The sequence below is a fragment of the Anthonomus grandis genome, chromosome 1 (assembly GCF_022605725.1).
Source record: "Anthonomus grandis grandis chromosome 1, icAntGran1.3, whole genome shotgun sequence".
Lineage (NCBI taxonomy): Eukaryota > Metazoa > Arthropoda > Insecta > Coleoptera > Curculionidae > Anthonomus > Anthonomus grandis.
This window is the reverse complement of record NC_065546.1, coordinates 49653592-49676975: the sequence shown is the minus strand read 5'-3', so window position 1 is coordinate 49676975 and position 23384 is coordinate 49653592. Positions and strand designations below refer to the sequence as shown.

The following is a 23384-nucleotide window of genomic DNA, read 5'->3' as shown; positions in this document are numbered from 1 at the left end:
ATCTAGAAGAAAAGTGATGTTAAAAGAATCTTTTAGGAAAGTATATGGATGGCTCTTCAGGAAAACTGGAAAATGATGGTTTATTATATTGTATGTTTTATATATGTTTATTTGGCATTTTGTTTGCAATGTATAACTTTTTTGGAATATGAGTATTTAAAAAAACCAAATCTATCTAGCTTCAGAAAAAAAATTATAAAATTTTTGTATATGCAGGGTATTCTGTTTGTTGTAGATCAACATCTATTAGTACAAAAAATAAGACTGAGAAACCCTTTTGTTTTTTAAATAAAAATCGATTTTTCCAGTCAGTTGTAAATTTATTTCACTTATTGACTTTGATAAGAATTAATTAATTAAAACCATTCTTCGAATAATAGGTTGTTATGCTAATAGCATTAAATTACCTATTTTCCTACGAATGTCATATCATAATTGATTCAACAAATGCATTATAAGTATGTCTGAATTCATACGTTTATTGGATGTGCTGAAAATAATGTTTATTATATTGTGTTTCAAATAATATAATAATCAAATAAGAATCTGTTGTTATAAATAATTTTTTTGATTCTAAACAAAAAGTGAAACTTTTTAGAAACTCACTATATTAAAAAGTTGATATTTTATATAATATAGTTGTAATGCATTGCAAATTTAAATATGTTTGCAGTATATATTTTTAACCCTCCTTATATATAAAATTGACATTTTGGCAGTGGAAACAAATTTTTTGATATAAAAAATAGTATTTTTCTATTATTTTTTGAAAACTAGGTAATATACCTTGAAGTAATAATTATTTTATTATATTTAGATATTATTTCATGACCACAAGTAAAGAAAAGGGATTGTAAAAAAAATATCCGATCAAGTTGATGTATTTTTTGTAAATATACGGAATCTGGTTATTTAAATTATAAGAGATTAAAACTAGAGAGTCTAACTCGAAAAATTCATCCATTATCCCAAAGATGCTGGTCATACACTTTTATAAAAGGTAAAAAAAAACTAGAGAGTATAAGACTTTGACTTTTTGTTATGCTATAAATAATATTCCGGCAAGACTAACCGATTTACAAGAACCATTTCTAGGAAGTTGAGTTTGTTCGACAGTCTTGATTTAAAAGTTCTAAACAACAAGAACAACTCCCTAGATCTGATAGGTTCCAGAAACCCTGTTAAATTTAAATGATAAAAAAAAGAACCTATCAGGCCGGCTTCGTGGTTCTCTGTATGGTCAGTTTTCTCAGTCACACTCACTCACTCAGTAGTAAAACACCTTAATTTAATTTAAATAGGGTGTTTATTAAAGTTAAGATCTTGCTTCATCAGAGACAATGAGTTAAAGTTGTAAGGCAAACAAAATCTGGTAAGTAAATACAAGTAAATATACATGATAGTCTTAAAAATGTAAACAAAAATAAATAAAATTTATAGATACATATATAAGTTTATAACCAAAGGTACCTGAATTCGTCAGTGATCACTTCGGAAGCATTACATAATAAGGAATGTATTGAAGTGTTTTAATTTACATAATTATAAAATAAATATAGTTATTTAGGTTTTAAAAAATTAAAATGAGAAGATGATAATAAATAATAATAAATTCATGTTAAATCATACAGAGAAATTAAAAGAATATGGTTAAGGTCAATTAAATAGGAAAATAAAAAGACTAGTAAGCTTACGGGCCAAGTCCCATGGTGTTCTTCTTTCGGGGGCGAGAGCCTGCGATGAGCTATTTTGCACCACATAGGGCCTAAGGCATGATGTGGGTTTACGGGGCTAAGGGCGGTGAAATCATCTGATTTTAGGCTTCAGGGCGAAATCTTCATCACTGCTGGGTCATGACTGGCGGTTTACAAACTCATATTCATGGAGCCCTAAGAGAGATTTCTCAATGGAAACACGGAACACCAAATAAAATGTCACCAACGGTGAAAACTACTTACGAAGTTTTGAGAGGCATCAAACCACTAAAGACCATCCTGCTTCAAAAAATATTTGCTTGCAAATGCAGAAACACTAATGAATTTTAGTTTTTAGTATTAATTTAGGTAAAAATGTGCTGGCGGAGAGAGATGATACTAGATTTATTTCACTACACCATTAATCTCTCTCCGTCACAGCGGACAGCACGGTTCACCTTTGACAGACGCAGGAGCTGGAAAGACCCCCAAATGCGTCGCGGAACTGCTTAAATAGTAGTTCAAAAGACGTCTGGGCGCAAGATCGAAGATTGAGGAACTTCGCTCGTTACTTTATGGGTTTAGCCGCTATGGGCCCAATCAAAGCCCATACGTATATCACTAACAAGTAAACCATAGAGTGCCTGGTAGAAAGTACAAAGACGGGCCAAATCGTAATAAATCGACACGCGGCGCCACAAGCGTCCGCTTTAGTAAACCGGTTGACCAATTCAATGGCCGTGAAATCTTCTCGATGCACAGCATATTGTAAACAATAACAAATAATTAAAATGGTGATAATACTGATAGTGGTTCAATGAAAAATATTGGCGAATTCCATTAAGAGTCGAAGGCAATTGTAATTATGGTGGGTGTCTCAGTCAGCAGTCTCGTACTTATAAAGTTTCGAAAGAAAAATTTAGAACAAAGTCATTTTTAAATATTTTAACCGAATGAATAAAAGTTAGGATTCTCCAGATCCCGTCTAAAGCGTAATTAATCCTGTAAAATTTTTTTGAACATAGTGCTGATTGCTGCCAACTGTTGAAAAATTATTTTACAGAAACTGGTTAGACATTGAGGTGAATATCTCTAGTAATTAGTAACCTGTTAAGGTCATTTCGTGCTTGGCTATATTTTAAATTAATTTGAGTTAAAAAATATTCACTAATTGGAATATAGTTACTAATTAAGACTCCAAGTAAATCTTAAAATTGAGCATCGTTTAAAAACTGCTTTACGGCAACTTATTTTGGTTTTCAAACAGTGTAAATGCTATCAACTTTTCTATAACAGAAAAAAACCTCTTTGGACTAAAGCAATAAATTTATTGTATTATCTCTCCAATAATTTTTGGTAATTTTTATTGTATTATTAATGTTATCTTATAAGAAAATATTTACTCTTTTTAAAAAATATTTATTGCAGTCCGTACTCCTCGCCGCTAACATCTATGTTATCTATTACATCACGATTTTTGTTCTCTTTAGAGTATCGAGACGATGAGTACAAAATATGGTCAACTTCTACAGGAACAGCATCACATTCAAACCAGCTAGGTTTAAAGACTCCTCCATCAATGTACCAACCGCAATAAAATGCCAAAAATTTTAGCCATGTGAGATCTGTAGTATTTAGCCACATAAAATTGTCATAGGCTGTTCGCATATTTTTCTGTTTCAAAATATTCCAGTAAGTAAAATTGAAACCTCTTATTCTTTTTCGAAAGCGCTGTTTACCTCTACATATTCCTTAAACAACACTTTACACTTAACACTTTAGTAATTTCTCACTTTATAATTTTTTCATGTGAGCTTTTGAATACAATTAATTACCTTCTCATTAAAAATGTTAGCTAAATTTGAGAAAGATGCGGAACTTCTTTGAAAAGAAATGCTGCCTTCAACAATTTGAGAAGGTCTTACTTTATCTTTATTACAGAACAAAGTGGTATACTCACAGCTGTGAAACCGTGGAATGCTGGCAAAGATTCACAACGATTTACCCAATATAGAGCCAACTTTGTACAACTCACACAGGATTGTGTAGTGCCAATAATTCTTCTTCACAGATGCAAGTCAGATCTGGTGTGAGGAAATTTATGAACATTTTCCAAAATAATCGCAAGAATATCGGTATCTGAGGCTTTCATTAAGACTTTGGAATTTTCCGCCAATTGAGCAATATGAAACATTATCCTAGTATCGGGCTCTTCGTTCTCTCAATGATCTGCTGAAAATTGAAAGAACGATTTTTTGAAATGAAAACTCTTCGGACTGTCCACAAAATCAATTATTAGACGGCTGCAAATGAGCATAAATGGCGAATGGAGTGTTGTAGTCATTTCGTTTTTATTGTTCGATATCTTTGATAGACGGCATGATATATTTATTAAAAATAACTTGAACGAAGTGGACGAAGTAGTTTATAATCTTGTCAGAATTTTATATAAAGTAAAGTACTTCAATCGACGTTAATAACTGGTTTTGCTAATCATTGCCAGTCCATGCGATTTCTTGTTAAAAAGTGCCAATAACAATTCCGCAAAGTCTCTTATCGGTACGCGATGAAGCAAATTTTCGCTTAAATACACCCCTTAAAAAATGACTTGCTGAGGGTTGGGACTGTGCTAAGTCGCTGGCAAGTCGTAAGATTCAGATTTGCGAAGTCTTTTACTTTTAGGTTTATGTAATTTTATAGCGGTAAGCGATGTATCCTAGTAAAGCCAATTTTCAAATTATCAGTAATTAATTATACTGCTCTGGTCAAAATTTAAGCCGGCAAGTTTGCCGTAAGAATCGAGTAGTTTTTAACAATTCATATCAGTACGCAATGTAACTTAAAAGGCCATTAGTACCGGAAAAAGTTTAGTTTAGAAACTTTTCTGAAAATCGCACCTCATATATATGAAAAAAGGCTTAAAATTTGTGTAATTTAAACTTAACCCATCACAGTCCAATTCAACCCATTCTAACCCAAGCCAATTCAACTATTAAAACATAGAAAAATAAATTTTCGATAAATTGTATTACTATGTAGAATGTACTCATTAGTAGGTATGATCTTACTATAATATGGTATAATATATATAGGATATATAATATAGTATTTATAGTATGTTGTACTTCATGCTTCTCTGTAGCAGTCTTATTTTTCACTAGTTAAAATGTAAATATTCACTCTTAGACGATTGAATTTATTCAACTACCTAGAGGAAATTAAAATATCACTTAAAAGTGAACAATCATCTTGTTCACTATAAGATGATTGAATTCATTTATCTGCATTGGAAGTAATCAAAACATTTGTTCAGGCATTTGAGTTAATTACTCTCTTTGTTTACTCTTAAGATGATTGGGATTATTCGACTGCCTTGAAGAAATTAAAATATTCGTCCAGGCAATTGAGGCATTAATTTTCTTTATTGACTATGAGATAATTAAATTCATTTAACTGCCTTGGAAGTAAGCCAAATATTCGTTCAGGCATTTGAGTTAATTACTCTCTTTGTTTATTATGAAATCATTAAATTCATATAACTGAAATTAAGAGAATTAATGAAAATATTTGTCCAGGAAATTGAGTGAGTATCACTCTTTGTTCACTATGTCAAAGATTGAGTTTATTAAACTGCCTAGAAGTAATTAAAATATTCATTCAGGTAGTTGAGTCTCTTTGTTCACTATAAATTGATAGAATTAATTTAGTTATAGAGTTAATAGAGTAGTAAAAACTCCTATTTTAATTCATAAATAATGTACAAATCTGGGCACACCGATAAATAATAACGATATATAATTTTGCAGGAAAAAAATACGCGTTTAAAGGAAAAACTAGCATCATTTAAATTGAAAGCCAAGAAAAAAAATTTATTGTTTTTTGGACTTAAATAGAATGCCACAGAAAGGAAGGAAAGTAGTTTTTGTGCAGCAAGGATACAGTAGACGAATGCGTCATTAGTAATTTATACAGAGTAGGTAAAGGTAACTCCAGTAAAAGCCAATACCAATTTTAGTAGAATTTGTTAGAACCCTAAAAAAAATTTTAAAAATTGCCAATAATTAAAAGGTTATTTACTATTAATTTATAAAGTTATTATTACTATTGTAAATTATTTAATACCTGAACTCACAGAGCAAAAAAGAAATCATAGTTTAACCCTTTTTTTCAATAAATTTGAATTTGTAAAATATTAAATTGAAAATTATTCCTCGAATGTAGGGTTCTTTACAATTTGATATACAATAATAAATCTGGAATCCATATTTATAATTAATTAATATGAAATATGCAATTTATCTCATAATAATTAGATAAGCTCTATAACATATTGGTAAACTAGCAATCTGTATAATATTTTATGCAGAATTATGTTGAACTTTTAATTGATTGTCGCTTCTCTTGCATTTGTATTGACAATTTTAAAACAAATAAACAAATCACCTTAAATTTACTTTTTGTAGAAAAAATTGTAAATTTACATAATATATCTATAAATATGCATAAATTCTAAAGTAAAATGAAATGCTTACGATACGATGTATATTAGCATATTAAGACTGCATGTCTGTAATTAATTAATAAAAAATATCTTATTTATTTTCCGCTATGTAAAAATTGCTATTGACCTTTTTAAAATTCTATAAATAATTTTAAATTTTTTCTTTTTAATTTTCATTAAACCTGCAAACACTTTTTTAAAGTTCAATTTTTTTTATTAAAAAGCTGTTCATTAATTATATATATATTTTTTTTAAATTTTAGGATAATTAATAGCATTAATGAATTTTTAAAATACGGATTTCAAATGCCTCTTACAGAAGTTTTTATGAAATTTTAATGCAACCAATAGATTAATTTTTTTGGTAATTAAAACTATGTAAATAAATTTACACTAGCCGTTTTAATAATACAGTTTTACATCTTAATTTGCATATTCTAATATTAATATAGTAGTATAATATTCTATATAAAATAATATGTATTCATATGCATGGCATTTCCTTTAAAATTGTATTTTCTTTCACGTTTAATAATATATTTTATTTTAAATAAATTATGTATCCTATTTTCTTATTATCGTTATTTTCCTAAACATATTAAGTTAATACTTAAAAAAATATTTATTGTAGCTTTTAATGTTTTCCTCTTCAACGACCAAATAAAAACGTGTGAGGTAAAAATATAAAAAGCCGAATTAAAGGGCGGTCATAAACCTTCTTGGTAAAATGGCTCTCCTGAGCATTTGTTAAAAGAATTTAAGGACCACTAAACTTATCCAACTAAGTATTTTCTTGACGAGTTTTAGTCCTTAGGACGACCCTAATTTTACTCGAGAACTTTTTATGCTTCAAGGGTTTAGAGGAACGTGAGTTTAAAGAATATAAAAATAGATTTAAAGTTCTTTTTTTATCTTCAGCTATAAAATAAACAAAAGTTTAAAAGTTGTTATGATTTAAAATATATTTAAAAAAATATATATATATTTGTTAAAGAAATCTTAACAGTTAGTGAATAATATTATTAATAAACAAGGATTTATATTATGTTGAATGATCCGTTGCTCCATATTAACTATCAGCGTATTTATACATGTGCATTTATACAATTCAATAATATTGAATAAAGCTTTGGCAAAATACACCTAAAATAAATCATAAGTAAATTAATTAATATTACCTTATAAAGTGAGAGATTGTCAATTATACATTCCAGTACCGCTTCTCTTCCAACAGCTACAGTTACATTTGAAATTGGTGCTATGAAACTTGGTATCTCTGAAACAAAAATGTTTTATTTCACAGCTTTGTTTGATTTCTTGCTTAGTAAAAAATTATTCATAAAATGTGAAGGCTTAAAAGGCTTATTTCTTTTGCAATAGGAAAATTTATTATTATCAATAATAATTTATAATTTATTATAACTATTAATATTAAAAAAGTAGAAACATTATTAGATTTGCAGTCATACGAGACTGTCGTGTTTACGTTCGCAGGAAGCTACATACGTCGATACTCGGTTTTGTTTTTAATTTGATTTGTTTTGATTTTATACAAGATCCACCTCATATATTTCTCGGTACAAGTGTTTTATAATTTACTAAGTTCGTGCTTGTATCAATGTTTTTTTTAAATTTTATAATCAATCAATCAATCAATCAATATATGCTTTATTGTCATAAAAGCAAATTTGTTGACAAAGCTGTAAAAAAGAAAAACATATACACAAACATGTAAAAAGGTTATTTAGCATGCTATGGTCCATCATCCTAAAGGCATTCTGCTTCCATGAATATGGTTTACCTATACCGGTAAAACCAACAACATCCCTATTCTTCAGAAATACTCCTCCAAGACTCTGAACCAAAACATACAAAGCTAATGACACACAAACAGATATTATTCACTGCCGAAATATACAATTCTATTAAATGTAAAACTGTAAAAAAAAGAATCACAGAAACAAATTAGGCGAAATGATATGGTGTAAAAAATATAAAGAATATGCCTAAAGTCCTGCAAGAAAAAGGTAAAAATTACTAAAATCTATCCGACAAAAATTCAGTTATTTCATAATAGCCCTTTGCAACTAAGAGTTTTTTAACACGTTTTCTAAAAAGTTTCCAGTTACCTATACCTTTCAAATCTGCAGGAAGATGATTAAAGAGTTTTTTATCATCAAATATAAAAGTTCTTTTGATCAGTGAACTTGTAGATAAAGGCAAGAGCACATCATTAGCTCGTCGACTGCTATATTCATGCCTATTAGTTGTGTTCACATTTCTAAATTTCTTATGAACGAAACAAACAGATTTCAATATAAATAAGGTAAGAAAGGTAAGATTTTATGAGTGATAAATAGCTGTTTGCAAGACTCTCTCATACTCACATTACACAGACGTCGGATCGCTCTCTTTTGCAAAACAAAAACACTATTAAATAAGTAATATGTGCATGCACCCCAGAAACACAAACCATACCTTAAATGGGACTCAATTAAAGAAAAATAAACATTTCTCGCCATGTCAAAATCAACCTCTCCTGCGACCACTTTAAGAGCATAACAATTTGATGATATTTTTCCACACAATTGCGTGATATGGCCCTCAAATTTTAGTTTATTATCAATAAATAAACCTAAAAAATTATTTTCGTCTAAGTTGTTTAGAATGCGATTTTCCAAAAACACATTATTTAAATTGTATTTAAAATTCATAACATTAGTTTTTGAAATATTTAAACACAGTTTGTTGGAATCACACCATTTCTTGATTTTAACAATATGTTAACTGTGGTATTTAAATTCATCGCACTCGTGTCATGCTATAAAATTATTGAATCATCCGCAAATATAAATATAATGTCATTAATATAAATGAGGAATAGAAGTGGCCCAAGAATTGAACCCTGAGGAACACTCTAATGAGTCACAAGCTGCTCCCTTGAAAGGGCACCATCCACAGAAACACTCTGCATTCTAGTATGCAAATAAGACCCAAACCACTGAAGAGCCAGACCTCTGAATCCAAACCGCTCAAGCTTCCACAGCAGTATTTCGTGACGAACACAATCAGTCCTTGTTTTAACTAAACTAGACTTTTTTGCCGACAATGACCTTAACTTTAAATAATTGAATTGAAGAATTTGCAAAAAATAAACTGTATTTTCAAATGTTGCCAAAGAAAGGAGTTTTCAAGTTATTGCTGCATTTTTTGTATGTCTGTTTTTCACCCAAATTGTTTGCATAGAAATTCTGATGCTATAAAACTGGGACGCTATTGGCTTTTATGCTCACAAAAATGTCAGATGAATTTTAATGAAAAAAGAAACAATTTAACTCTAATATACAAATTAATAATAAATTAAATACCTTAAATCAAAACTTGATTTTAACAATAAAAATATTAGAAAATGAGCCTGCAACCTATAAGATGGGAATTAATTTGTTACAAAAATATGCTAATGCTTTAACTAAGGTAAATAGAAAGATGATAGAGTCCAACGTTAAAATCAACCTTTTAATTATATGGTAAAAAGTACAGAAGAAGTTACCTAGTTATTTATATAAAAGTACAATAGTTAACTAAGGCCAATTGAGGAAAGGAACATGTAGTGCGTTTTTTTTCTATACAACATTTTAGATAGACAGTGACTGCCTAAAGTTTCTCATAAACTCGATAAAAATTAGAGATATGATTTTTTTAGAAAACGCTCGGACCCGTCGATTTTTATTTTAAGTTGCATATTATTTTACATAAATTTTTGTATACAGGGTGGAACAAAAAAAAGATGACGTCATTGGTCATTTTTTTAAATAGAATGGTATATTTTTTATTGCATTTATGAAATATAGGCGAAATTCCAAGCAAGTTTCGTATAATACACCTTATCTTAAAACTCAACTGTTTCCGAAATATTTACATTTAAATAACAAGAAAACAAATAAGTACGTCTATTTACAAATTAAGGTAAAATCGAGAATAAAAATAATGTTATAAACACTGCCAATTGTTTCTATTTCCATGGTTGCACTTGTAAAGAATCTCCATTTTCGAATGTCACTGTCAGTTCGAAAATTAATAGTTTTTATCAAAATAAATTATGGCTAATTTATGTTAGTATGTAGTTTATGTTACACAAAACTTGCATGGAATTTCGCCTATATTTCATAAATGCAATAAATAATATAGCATTCTATTTAAAAAAAATGACCGATGACGTCATATCTTTTTTTTGTTCCACCCTGTATACAAAAATGTATGTGAAATAATGCGCAACCTAAAATAAAAATCGACGGGTCCGAGCGTTTTCTCAAAAAATCATGTCTCTAATTTTTATCGAGTTTATGAGAAACTTTAGTCACTGTATAAATCTTTATTATTATAGAGCCGTAGATGTTACAAAGCCTTTGCTTACCACATAGGTGGTGTTTGTAAGTTGTAGCAATAAATATATAAAAATAAAAATAATAAACTGCATATTTTAACCAACACCGACTAGTCTAATCAAATCTTATTTGAATACAGTATTGCAATAATTATTTAGTGGTAAAAAATATGTAAGTCCTATACAAGTACTATTTTAAATAGACTTTAAAATTAATTAAACTTAATTAAAATTGTCACTCAAATTTCGATAACTAACTCAGCTACTAACAAGATGCTAATAATGATAATATTGATGTGCTGATTTGAGTTAATTAGCCACAAACACGAATGTTAGCGTTTACACAATCATTTGGTTCAGTATACTGACTGGCAGCGAAAAATAAGTTTCATTGATTAGCTTATCATGCATGTACATAGATATAACTACTATAAATCTACGTAGACGCATATTTGCAAAGTTTCGTATTATTAAAATGGACATTACTTTAGGGTGACATTTATATCATATTTTTAACCTGAACATTCTAGAATAAGTTTACTTGTGTAACTATTTCATAATTAAACAAATGTAAACTTTTTCTTTTCATCATAAAAAAAAGTATTTTTTAGGTCAATAAGGTAGATATTATTAAAGGTTAATATGATTAAAAGTACTTGTGATAAAATTAATATTTAATTAATTAAATCATATATAGTACATAGCAGCGAACACACTTACTATTTAAGAACTAAAATCTTTGTATCAAAATTGTAAAAATCAAAATATTACAGTTGCATCAATAAAAAAAATTAAACAAAATCATTTTGTGTGTTTTTGCCTGCATAATAAACTTGAATTTCACTTTGCTGTATATAGGAACTTATTTTAATATGCGTGATTTTTTAAATCTGGTATATAGCTATTTTAAATTATCGTACTTAATTTTTATGGAAAGTTTGAATGAAAAAGCATTAAAATTTTGTAATTTATTAAGCGACAAAAATTTTACTACTGTTTAACTCAAGACTTACTAATTTACTTTTATATATTTAAACTTTTATTAAATACTTGTGTACTTATATATGTGATTTAACACTTTTATAAAACTTTGAATCCTTTTACTTTACTTAATAGATACTTTTTTAATTATTAAAAAAAAAATGATATCATGATTTTAAAAAATATATTTTAGAACTTATAAATCATACTCGGGCATCCATTCCATAAATAAATCCAATAAATTACTGCTAAAGCATGGACATTTCGTAGTTTTCTTCTTAAAGCAGTATTAAAATAAATATTTTTTTGTTACTATGGCATGGAACACAGTTATAGCAATATCGTTTTTTAATTCTACACAATATTTTCTTTGACCATGAAACTATTTACAAAAAACCAATAATTGATTAACCAATATTTAAAAAGAAAATTTCAAAATAAACACAAATCCTTTTACTGACTCTGAAGTTATTATTAAAAACCAATTAAATGTGCATAACTTAAATGGATGTTTTTCTTTCTTTTTGTTCTTTTTACGCTATTGTAATTTTTTTTTAACTTTATGTAATACGGCTTGAGCAAGTATTTACATAAATGTCTAACAACTATATAATATTTCTTTCGTCGTTGCACATTAATAATCGTTACGACTATTAATATTAATAACATTAGCATATAAGCCAGTAATGTACATATATACCTTTAGCTTGTAAATCTTATTAAACGATTTTTATTTTTTGTGTTTACTTAGATATAATGGTAATAAATCAGTCAACTCGCTTTTATAAAGATGAAGATAAAAGGAATATGAAAAACTTTAAGATCAATATTTAACAATGTTACTAAAACTGTTTATCTAGTTTTGTCAATGTTTGTATGTATGTATAGAATATATTGAAGATCTATTTTGTTTAAACTTTTTAAATAGCGCATAATATTTGACTTTGATTATATTTTTATTAACTATTTAATGTCAAAGCCACGAACATTTCCAAATTTAGTGAAAGAAAAAAACTGTAATATTTTTTACACTTTTTTTAAATATTTGAAAATTCAAACTCCTCTTTAAATTCTTTATATTGTATAAGGGCTCTATTAATTTTTAGGCATAACTTTATTGGACAGAATTTACGTTTACCTCTTAAAATATATTTTTTGTAAATATTTAGATCGCCAAGATTAATCCTTTCCTAAATTAAATCCCTTAGACTTTTATCTCTATCTTGTACCTAATATGAAGTAAGACAGGTATTCGTGTGAAAAAAAAGAAAATTAGTATTAAAAGCTTATCATTTTGAATATATCCTTTGATTTATATTAGGGTATTACTTTCTGAAAGTCGAAACCTCGAGATTAAAATCAAAAATAAATAATTAATTATTACATTTAAAAAAAGTTTTATTTTACAGCAAAATCATGGTTATTTCATTTATACTTATTCTCTTCAACATCAATATTAATCAAACTTACTTAAAACATTTTGTTAAAAAACAGTCTTTTGAACAAAAAGCTTCTTTTATATTCACGATTGTAGGCATAAAAGTGAGTAAAAATGATCCACTTAAGATATAAACAGGAGAAGCGCGTTTGACAAATGGATCTGTTCAGGTATTCAAGGCGAAAGACCCCTTTGACTTGCAAAACTCGAAACTCGCTAAGCTTAGTGCTTTTTATACCTACATTTTGTCCGTAAGTAAGTTTTAGTGCTGAATAATGTCCCTTTTTGGGGTTGGTAACTTTGTTTATGCAATTAATAGTTCATAAAGTGGCCAGTTTAATGAAAGTTCGGAAAAAGTTTTTCTAAGGTGATTAATTTAGCTACAAAGCTAATTTATCTAGCCTTATTTTCTGATTTAACTAAAAAATAACAAAATACTAAAATAAATCTGTAGAAGAAATTTTCCACAAGACACATTTCTGTAGAAGAAATCGTGGTATAATAAAACCTAATTTTAGATCTAATAATCTTTTGATAAAACTAACATAAGCTACAAAATATTGATAAAGTAAATATATTTTTGTATACATTAAAATTTTGGATTCACATGATTTTTTCGTATCTTGATTTAAATAATATCTGTGTAAATTTAATATTTTTTATAAAGTTGAATAATAAAAGTGCCTGAATAATAAATGTGTAAATAATTAAAGTATGTTGATTAAAATTAAATTGGCTTTCATGTCTCCGATAGCCGTGATCGTCTAGTGGTTAGGACCCTACGTTGTGGCCGTAGTAACCCAGGTTCGAATCCTGGTCACGGCAATGACGAAGAGAATAATTTTTATATAGTTTATTTTGTTAATCACATCAACGTACTTATATATATTATTTGAATACGTAAACTTAATATTTCAAACTATTATGATACTAGTCTTGGTCCAGTCCGATAAATAGAACGGCTACATAGAAGCATTATTGACTATAATCGGAAAATTCGTAAAATAAAAGTCCTTCTTAAGAAATTAATTAATTTTTAAAAGCCTTATAAAATATTACATAAGCGTAATCCAATCCTTTTTTTTTAAACGAATCTTTTTTAGACTTTATTATAAAAAATGCTTGCATGCTACAATGATATATTACGAGATATCCTAGATTAGAATGTTGGATTATTAATAATACTATTTAATAATTTAAAAAAATAGACTCTATAGAACATAATATAGTGTACTATTTTGTTTTACATATGTTGTAGGTTTAGCATCCATAAAATGCATTCCAAACAACAATGCAGGTATATTTCAATATACAAATACAGTTAGAATATAATTAACGTAAGCAATCAGGGTTTGTAAACTCCTTATAGTGACTAACTGTAAGTCCATATATACCCATATATTTGAGGAGCTTTTATTATAATATACAATATACGTTTAAGTAAGAACCCATTTATTTTCTAGTTTAAACGTATTAAACGTATCTCCATACATATATCCCTATGTCCTGGGTAACAGTTGACAAATTACTTACTGTTAACCTGGATTTAAAAAAGCCATACTGATAGGTGCAATACAGCAATAGAAATGCTATTTTTAAACTCGCTAAATATGATTTTTTTTTATTTCTCTTTTAATAAATTGGAAAAATTTTTGCCTGTTTTCAGCAAATAAAGAAATTATTGGTTTTAAGGCTTAAATTACATTAAGATAGGGGAAAACTATAAAAATCGGGGAAACCTTTAAATAAAAAAGGATGGTATCAGATGTGATCCAACTGCTTTTTTTCAGATCTTTTATAGCATATCAAACATAATTTATTTTAATTTACTAAATAAATTACCTCAGAATTATTTAAATTGTATTAAATATTGGGGTCAGCTTCTAAATTATTCATATAAACATTACCAAAGCAAATTTGTTAGTTTAGCAAATGCATTGTAATTATCTTCACCATTATTATATTATTAATTCTTGTCCAGAAGGATTTAAAATCTGAGTACATTATATGTTTAATTGAAATTTACTTTTTGTAAGCATTTTTTTTTGTTAATTTTTGGTTTGATGGATTTATACTCCCGATAAATGCTCTCTATTTCAAACGGTTTTTATATTTTACGTTACTTGTTTTTATTTTAACACTTCTAAATATAGAAATTTAAAACTAAACTTGATATTCCTTTGCAATACCCTTTGTTATTGGTATACAAAGATTAATGATTCTTGACAGTATTTTATAAACACTCCAACAGCTGTATCCACATCTGTATAGAAATCCAGAAATTTACAATTGTTCAATTGGTCTACCTAGGAATTTAATACAAGAAAAATTTAATTTTAAAACATTTAATATGGTTATGCTGAGTGGCATTAAAGATAGATAAAAAATCAATAAATTTTTCTACTGAAGCATAGGACTAATAATAGGTTGCATAAAAACTTTGGTATATTTAGAACTTCTATTACAATTTATTTAAAATTATAAATTTAAGTAGATTTTTAAAGAGTTGAAGTTACAAAATGGTGAAACATACTGCAATAATATAAAAACTATTATAATAATTTAAAAAAATTGTAACTGTCAACATATCGATATTATCGTCGCTAAAACCTTATGTTAATTCTACATATACTATATTCACATTCTACCAATTAGTTCATAGTTCTAATTTTTAAGATCAATATTTAAAGTATTTACAGGAAAAAAATTGGCAATTATTTACATTATCATCCAGGCCATTTTCTATTATGACATTGACACCATATTTTTCTATGAAGCTACTATACCTACCATAATAAAATTTAATAAATTTGGAGTTAATATCTGTGATATTCTGACAAAGGATATTGATTTTTAAGCAATCCAAGAGTTGCAGATATAAAACCTGAATTTATTAACTAATAAGGAGTTTTCTTGATCGGAACAGTAACCAAACTTCCAAGAAAAGTATTTGTAGCTCCCTAGAGGCAGTGGTAGGTACTGAACAAGATCAACATTGATACTTTTTATGGCGTTTTTATTTCCAATGACGTCAAGCTTCAAGTTGATTTCTTCTGACTGCGTTTGCACTTGCTAGGTCCGAATTCCCAATGGCTCATTCTGAGTGTCCTGTTGACGAAGTGGTTTATCTTCACTAGTGTAGTCAATAATATTGCCCTTTTTAGTGCTTAATTACATTTCAAGTTCACTAATTTATTTAGTTTACTTAGGGATTATTTACCTTGATTGGTAGCATTATAAGTACCATTATTCGTAAACGCTTAATGGACAAATATAGAAGGAAGCCAATTGGGAAATTTATAACCTAAGTTTAACCTGTGTTGGTGCGATGGTTGGGTTTATAAAATTATTATGGTCTTTTTAGAAAATTGTTACATATAGTATAATAACAGCATTTCTAGAAAATGATAAGGAATTTTCTAAATCAGTGTTCATTTAATGCGAGGCATGTAATTGTTTTTTATTCCTCATCAACTGGGTAATGTCAGGCTTGATAGAAGAAAGTTGAATTCTCATGTCTGGTTCTGAATCCAGTCTATTAGATTTTCCAGTCTTTAGATTGCGGTATTTTGTTTTTATAGCTGTATATGCTGAAAATCCATTCACATAAATACGTTTTTGGGAACGGCAGAAAAACATTAAAAGCTTCTGTGGCAAGTTGTGGATATTCATCACGAACTCTGTACCAAAATTTATTTAGTAAAATTGTTTTGAACAATGATTCCATCCAATGTTATTTCTAGAAATAATTCATAGATCTGATTTGACATATTTTCAGGCTTCTGCAATTTAGATGAAAATGGGGTTTTGCATCCATGAGTTTATTTCCAGTTTTATATTCTGTTCTTTAGGAAAGTAAGATTCAAAAGTCCATTGCAGATCATTGAGATATTGCACCAATTCAACAAATATTTTATTTTGAAATATTTCTCTATCACTAAGACTATGGTGACTAAGGAACTCACTTAGCAATGAAAAACTTTCGATTTCTCTCTTACCAAAACAAGTAATCCAAAAATCTAATTTCTTTTTAAAGGCAGTTATTTTGTTGTTAGCATTGAAAACTGTTGTCTGTTTTCCTTGTAGTGACACGTTTAATTCGTTAAGTTTTCCAAACATGTCTGCTAAAAATGCTAGTCTAAATAACCAGCTTTTATCGGACAAACGGTCTTTTAAATTAAAAGGAACATCTGTAAGAAAAGCTTCTAATTCTGTTCTTAGTTCAAAAAGCCTTGTCAAAGTTTTACCCCGAGACAACCATCTCACTTCAGTATGGAGCAATGGGGTTTTATGATCGCTACCATAATCTTCACATAATATTGAGTGTTGTGAAAACCACAATACTGTCAAAGTCACAATTAAATATTTGCACCAAATACGCTATTCACTAATAAGTACGAATCGTGCTTAACGATTACGTAAGCAGCTCCAGACGCGAAGGAAGTCTTTTTAGTAGCTCTTCAACTCTTACACTGTCGATGCGCTCGATCTCTGTATAAGAAATATTTCCCGGAATTTCTAGAAATAGTAAAAGGTTTAAATATTGGCCTTTTTACTAGCAGTTTTTCTCTGTACTCCAAGTGTTGTTAAAAGTGAGAGTAATTTTAGTATTAGAAGTTTGCTGTACCCTTAAATGTAAGTGTTGGATAAATAAGTGAGAAGTATTATGCATTTGAAGTAGTGATGTGTAAAAAAACAGATAGTTTGTACAATATTAAAGGGGTGTAAAGAAGTAACCCTTATGTGTGTTTTAATGTAACTTTTGCCTTTCCTGGGATAAAATTCAACCTATGGTTGTGGTCCTTCGAAGACAATAGTAGAATCAGTTACGCGGTTCTACGTGGTGTAACATTAAGTATTGCACTTCCCTTAGATGTTGAAGATTCAGGAAAACCCTAGTGATTGTCTACGCAGGATGCAGTGGCTGGAACTACAATTTGGCTTTCATTTTTATTCGTAATATTGCTCCTGCTGTTCTTCCTGTCATTGCCTTGGCTCCATCGGTACAAATATCAATGCAATCATGTTAATCGTGTTAAAAATTTCTTCTCCGGTTGTGTTAGTAGGCAGCGATGAGCACATAAGCAAGTCTTCTTCGAATGAATGTTTATATGGATATCACACAATTACTAGCAAGATGGCCAATCCAGCAACATTAGTCGACTCATCCATTTGCAAGACGAATTTGTTATTTTGAAGCCGTGAAACCAGTTCTTGTTTTATGTTTGCTGCGATATCCCCAATTTGGCGTGTTCGAAAGCGGCACTGTAGAAAGATGCTTTACAGATTTTTCGTCGAGCATACATTTTGTTATGTCTACATGATTTTATTAGCTTTTCAGCGATAGTGTGCGCTTCTCCTGCTTGGGCAATGCGTTAACTAACCAAATACGATGCCTCCGTGGCCTTTTCATTCACAGTCTGAGTCGCATACGTCATAGTTTTTTGGCTTTTTAATAATTGTTCTAAAAATTCTTTACTTTTGTTTTTGAAGTCGGGATGTACAGTTTCTAAATGTCGGTGCATTTTAGCAGGTACCATCGAACTATTAGGAAGGAGCTTGCTGCACAACATACAAAAAGGTGAGCCGTTGGAATCAACAAATCCGAGATTAATGTATGATTCTTGATGCTTTCGTTTTTTCACCTTGATTTGAATTTGACGCATCATCCAAGCGAACCACATTTTTTGCAACACCTTTAAGCCAGCGTTCCATTCTTCTTTAACACTAATTTGACTAGGTCAATTTTATGGCAAATAGTATCTCTTGACGCACGAAATACAAGATTTTACAACCACTATGAACAACAACAAGACAAGCGAACATAAAATACTAAGCGCGGTGTGAGTAAATTTTGCGGTACGTTGCTAGATTAATAAATTCTCCGCGCCAAACAATCCGCCTTTATATTATACCAGCAACCATCGAATCATCTCGAATTTCTCAGATATCAGAAACTTCGGAGAGCCAGACGAGTTTCGTATATATACCAGTAACGTAGGCGTTTCGTTTTGGTTGTTTATTTTTATCTTAGGTAACTTTTATTAAGGAAGAAGTCCATTCTGAAGTGGAGTCAATATAAAATTGAAAAGTTAGTAGGGGCGGTCTATTCTCCACAAATAAAACGCTAAACCTCTAATTTCAGGAGTTATGCATTTTGGCAAGTGTTCTTGCCATCAGACTTGGGTTACTTAACACTTACACAAATTCTTTAGAATTCTAAATGCCGAAATGCATAACTCCCGAAATTAGAGGATTACTGTTTTATTTGTGGAGAAAAGACTTCCCCTACTAACTTTTCAATTAGGTGACTTTATTCTTATAGGGTCCACTTTAATACATGCATTCATTTATTACGACTGCTGGCGGAGCCCTACCGGAGGAGCACCGGGTCTCCGCGAAGCACACTTTGAGTAACGCTGTTTTAAATAATGGTAGAGAGCTAATCAAATAGACTAAAAAAGGCTTAAAATGTAGTATAAAATAAATATTTATATAAGAATAATAAACATTTATTTAAGTTCATAAAAAATAAAAAAAAACAGAATCTTGGTTTAAAAAATCCCTTAACCATGTCTAGGAATTAGCTTATTTTATTTAAAAAAATACAAATATCACGTTTTTTGCTAACATTCATCAAAAGAAGAAAGTTAGCAAACAATACAAGTTCTTTTAAAATCCACGGACAAGCTGTCAGTGCGTGTTTATAAATAACACTGGACTAGGTAAAATTATTTTAAAATTATAAATTATAAGTTCCATTTTTTGGGAAAAAAGTCTTTTTACTTTATTTTATAAACTTATTTTACTTATTTTATAAGCTCTAGATAGGCACAATAAGTTATAAGTTATAAATGACGTATAGAAGCAAAACATTCATACGGGACTGAAAATTGTAAGCCTTTAGCTATTGGTAAGTTAAACAAACTAGATGCTTAAAATTTAAAAAATTGCTTGTTATCTGTAAAACAAATAGGCTTTTATAAATAACTGCTGAATTTTTTGAAAATCAATTGAGATTTTGCTACTTGATCAGATACTTGTTGACAAATACCCTGCTTATCCTATACTTTAAAAACCTAAAAGCATTAAACTGGATTTTTTTTCATTTTTCAAACTCATGTATTCAAAAATATCATTTTACGAGGTATGTAAATGTAATATATAGGGTGTTCGAGACAAAACAGTTCACCCTCAAAATCTTAAACAATAAAATGTTTAACAACGTTTAAAAAATGAGGAACGGTAACATCATAATGTGGTGATAGCCCATCTTGTTGAAAGATTGAAAGTTAATTTTTTAACAGGTTATAATCTTGTTTATTTCTAAGTTATTCTGGAATTGATGGTGTTCTCCAGAAGTTCCAAGTAATTTCTAGCATTATGAGTTGTGTTATATATTAAGTTTTGAGGTTTCTGCGTAAGAATTTCTCGAAATAAATGAGGATAAGTGTTGCTCCAGTATCATCAATTGTGTCAATAATTGACTTCACCATTTAAATATTAGGAGTATTCGTCCGAGAAATAGAGATTGTTCAGCAGATTTCATAACTAAAGTACTCACAAAATTTGACACTACAATCATAATCATACCACTTCATTTCTCACTGAATGCTGAACTTAATTTCTTCTCTTTTTAAAACTGCTTCTTAAAACTTTCTTATTAAAACTATTACATAAGGATATTCTACTCTTTTATTCGAAGGATTACCATTAAAAGCATGTGCTGCAAACTTATTTTATTGATAATGAAGGTCAACCTACTCAATTCTTTCTTGCATCGTATACACGGTTTTTATCAATATTATCAATATCACCTGAACTGGATTAAACAATTACTTTATGCTCCTATTTGTTTATTGCTTTAAATAAAAATATCTAAACCAACAAAAGCGTTGAAATATGCAGGTATTTACTGCATATGTATATAAGCCAAAAAGTTAAATGTCTGAATAAAAGCAATTATCACTTAAATTTCTATAGATATCTACTTTCCTTTTTTCACAAGGTGTACCACACAAATTTTAAAGCATTTTCAATATTGCATCGTTCAGCTATATGCGGATAATGGTAGGTAGGATTTTAAAAAGAATTAATCAAAATTGATTTAAGCCCATAACATTTTATTATTTTAAATATACTAGCCTGTATGTTTCGTCGTTCAGTAGCCTAAGGCTAGACTTCGCTAGAGTTGAGAAATAATAATTATTTACATATTTGAAATAAATGTCATAATAATTATAAAAATGGTGAAGCGAAATATGCATTACAGAAAACAAACAGATGAAGATTATTAAATAAAAAACTCTGCGTCTGTATGCTTAACAAATGTGTACTTTATGCAGAGCTGCTCTTAAAATAATTCAATTGTACCAACTACGGATATTTTAACTTTTTAGAACTTTTTCATTTTTAACAAGTTAAAAGGGTTCAGTGTTAATGCAAAATTTTATTCGCAAAGGCAACAAGGTATCGATTTTGTACTTCCGGAACTGTTTTAAACCGCAGAAAATCCCGGCAGGTCTCACCAACTTTCCTAGTTTCACTTACTTATAAAGTTTGGATATTTTTTTAAATATAAAATGGAAAACATGTTTGGGTTCTGGTTTGAGGCAATAGATGCGGTTAAAGTTTGAGAAACTTAACTTAAGAAAGAACTAGATTGGCGAGTGTACAAACTGCTGACTTGAGAGTTCTTAAAAAGATGCATATAAAGTATTATAATAAAATATTTATAAAATGTATTTATAATTGTATATGTGTTTAGAAATGATAATATTGTCTATAATTTACTACTGAATACCAATTTCATTATTTACTGCATGAACGCTGGTTCAAGTTCAATTATTTTAGCTATCACATTTTCTCAAAATTTTTAATAAAAAGATAAAAAAGATATATCAGAGAAAGTTTTTTCCTTAAGTGAAAAATGTCAAATTTAACTTTGTAAGATGTATATATTTAATGAATAATATACTTTTTGGTACTAAATATGAATAAAACAATATATAAATATAAACTACTATTTTAAGCGTTAAATTCGTAATTAAAGTTTGAAGACACTTGCACTTACATAATAATCTATTTTATTTAAAAGTAATATGCATAATAGCTAATGTTTTGGCGCTTGATAGCGGATCCTACCGTTTAATATAATATCACAGCTTTGCTTTTAATTTTTGCCAATAAAACAATTTTAAAATAAGTTCAAAATCCATAAAAAATTTTTTGTCAATTCCACACTTTTTTTTTTAAGTTGAAAATTTTTGAAATTTTTGTTAAAATTTTTTTATAAGAATGCCTGTAAATAATTCTTTATTTTGTTTGTAAGGTCTGTTTAGTGAATAAAAAACTGTTTATTCCCTTTCATAGCTAAGAAAATTTAGTAATTTTCTGAGATTTTTTTTGTGTAACGCTTAAAATAATATATATTTTTAGATAGCAGCAGATTCATTATCATGTCTAGGGTACTACAACTCAACCATATCCAAGTGGCCGATGAAATTTATTGTACAGACGAAAGAACGAAAGAGTCAACTCCCATATTCTTGATCCCCCAATATACAAGATATACTTACTAAAAATAAAAACTGTATATTAAAAATGCTTATTTAAAAAAAATTAAAGTTGTAAAAACCGGCGATTTTTTTCATTCTATTTTTGCCAGTTACTATAAATATCGTTATAATTTGCTAGGTAAAAATAAGTTTTGTGCTCTATAATCCTCCTCGTGTAATTCCTCTATTCTAGATAATTCACTATTTTATTTAAAATCTGTATCACCTTCTGATTCGCATCGATCCGTTTTATTTTGAATAATAGAAAGCTGTTCCACAACAATATTTACTGATAATTTTTTCTTTAATAAGTTCTTGTTCAATTTTTTTTCAGCATGCTCATAACGAGATTTGCATTTGAAGGATGAAAATTCTTAAAAAAAAGTTATCAATTAATAAGGTCCCTTAGAAAGTCCAAGAGTATCTTTATTTATTTATTTATTTTATTTACGCCATTCAACAGAAATACATCCAATTACTGAATGGGAAAAAAAATACATTTACAATCAATAACAATAAGGAAATGCTTAAAAAGAAAAACAATGAGAAAAGTAAAGAAAAAAAAAACAAAGTTTTACTAAGAATAATGTACTTTTTTGATATCTGCTATGCTACAGTTAAATAAGTCACATTGACCCTGAACAGAATTATATGTGTTACAGGCTCTGCGTAGTGGAGCAAAATTTGTTAATGTTAGTCCTTGGTCTAGGTAGGTAAAATGTTTGTGAGTTTCTGGCTGATATGCGAGGTATGTGAAAGTTCAGTTCTTGTAATAATTCTGGCAAGTCGATTAAGTTGTTCACTAATTTATATAGAAACTGCAAAAAAG

The 23384-nt window shown here is 28.7% G+C and overlaps 1 protein-coding gene and 1 non-coding gene across 3 annotated transcripts in view; one reads left to right on the top strand and one right to left on the bottom strand.

The window, feature by feature from the left end:
• LOC126736425 (neurotrimin-like) overlaps positions 1–23384 on the bottom strand; it is a 40448-nt gene that overhangs the window by 6306 nt on the left and 10758 nt on the right. Inside the window, exons 1-2 of one of the 2 annotated variants that reach the window (XM_050440768.1) lie at positions 1959–2157; positions 1695–1889 (exon numbers count right to left, since the gene is read on the bottom strand). In XM_050440768.1, the coding sequence (XP_050296725.1) occupies positions 1695–1760 (66 nt within the window). In that variant the 5' untranslated portion in view covers positions 1761–1889; positions 1959–2157. Of the gene's footprint in view, positions 1–1694; positions 1890–1958; positions 2158–7373; positions 7472–23384 lie in introns of those variants that run through there. The other variant, XM_050440762.1, reaches the window with a different exon arrangement.
• Trnah-gug (transfer RNA histidin (anticodon GUG)) lies at positions 13752–13823 on the top strand. Its single transcript has one exon. It is a non-coding gene; the product is annotated as a tRNA-His (tRNA).